We start from the raw sequence: 1,120 nt of genomic DNA on the forward strand, positions 1-1,120 counted from the left end.
ACTTCCTATCCCAACACTTAAAGCTGCAGCTGATTCTTGAGATTGACTATCTGAAATTAAAAAACATTCAATATTATTCTTTAATTTAATAAATCTAAATTTTCTATCTTCAGATATTGGTTTTAAAAAATTATTATCTTCAATTCTGCAAATAGTATCATTACTTCCCTTGTCCAAATTCATCTTGATTTCATCTCTTATCTTTACATCTAAGAAATTATCCGAAATATGTGATGAAGCATTTATTTCGTCACTTGAATTCAAAAATTGATTATATTTTAAAGTTGGTAGGCTTGTAGTTCTTATATATTCACACTTGCCAAAATTTAGTACTTGCTTATTAAACATTATAGGTAGTATATGGAGAATATTCAAAGCATAAAAACCTCTTCTTATTGTCAAAGTATTTTTATTAAATATACTTGAACCTAAAACTTTGCTCAGTAACATTTTATCAGTTAGAAAATCAGAATGACAATTTCTTATTGAGTTAAGGTATCACAATTCGTGTATTACGTGTATCATTCGCGCCTTAGAATATAAATCTGGATTTTCATACACTAATAGTTTAACCTTATAAGAATCTACTCAAATTTATTTGTAGTAATTTTGTTTAAATTTTGGGAATCTAATATCTCTAATATCTCCTTATAATGAGATGTTTGTCTATACTAAGTACTTCCTTGAGTCCATAGTACTACAATTTTATTAACTGCTTTATATTATAATTGAATTGTATATGATAAGTTCTATTTTGTTACTTAACAGTTTATCGCTATATGATTTACATTTAAATTAGAACTATTATAGGTAAGGACTTGATGTATAAATTAGAATTAGTTGTAATTCTGACTAGGATACATCCACATTAAATTATAATATAATGAAATGATAACTTTAATAAGTGTATTTATAAGGAGTAACTTATTGTATAAATTTAAATGTTTTGATATTTTCTAGTTTAAATAATTCTTGTGTATCATTTAATTTTATAAAACCATTTGGTATATAATTTTCAATTTCATCAATAGATAATTTTTCCTCACTTATATTTTGTGATTGAACTGTTGTTATTAATTTTGGAGAGTTTGAAAATGTTTTATTAAACCATTCAATAAAT

General features: G+C 24.1%; 1 protein-coding gene across 1 annotated transcript, besides 1 other annotated feature; it reads right to left on the reverse strand.

Moving 5' to 3' along the window:
• CMU_043420 (uncharacterized protein) lies at positions 1-348 on the reverse strand (the record flags this gene model as incomplete). Its single annotated transcript, XM_002142940.1, has 1 exon — positions 1-348. A coding segment is annotated over one exon (348 nt), but the record flags the coding sequence as incomplete, so codon positions are not given.
• Positions 54-103: a sequence feature (AT_rich).
• Positions 349-1,120: the final 772 nt, after the last annotated feature.

Source organism: Cryptosporidium muris, genomic scaffold (genome assembly GCF_000006515.1).
Source record: "Cryptosporidium muris RN66 scf_1106632373467 genomic scaffold, whole genome shotgun sequence".
Lineage (NCBI taxonomy): Eukaryota > Apicomplexa > Conoidasida > Eucoccidiorida > Cryptosporidiidae > Cryptosporidium > Cryptosporidium muris.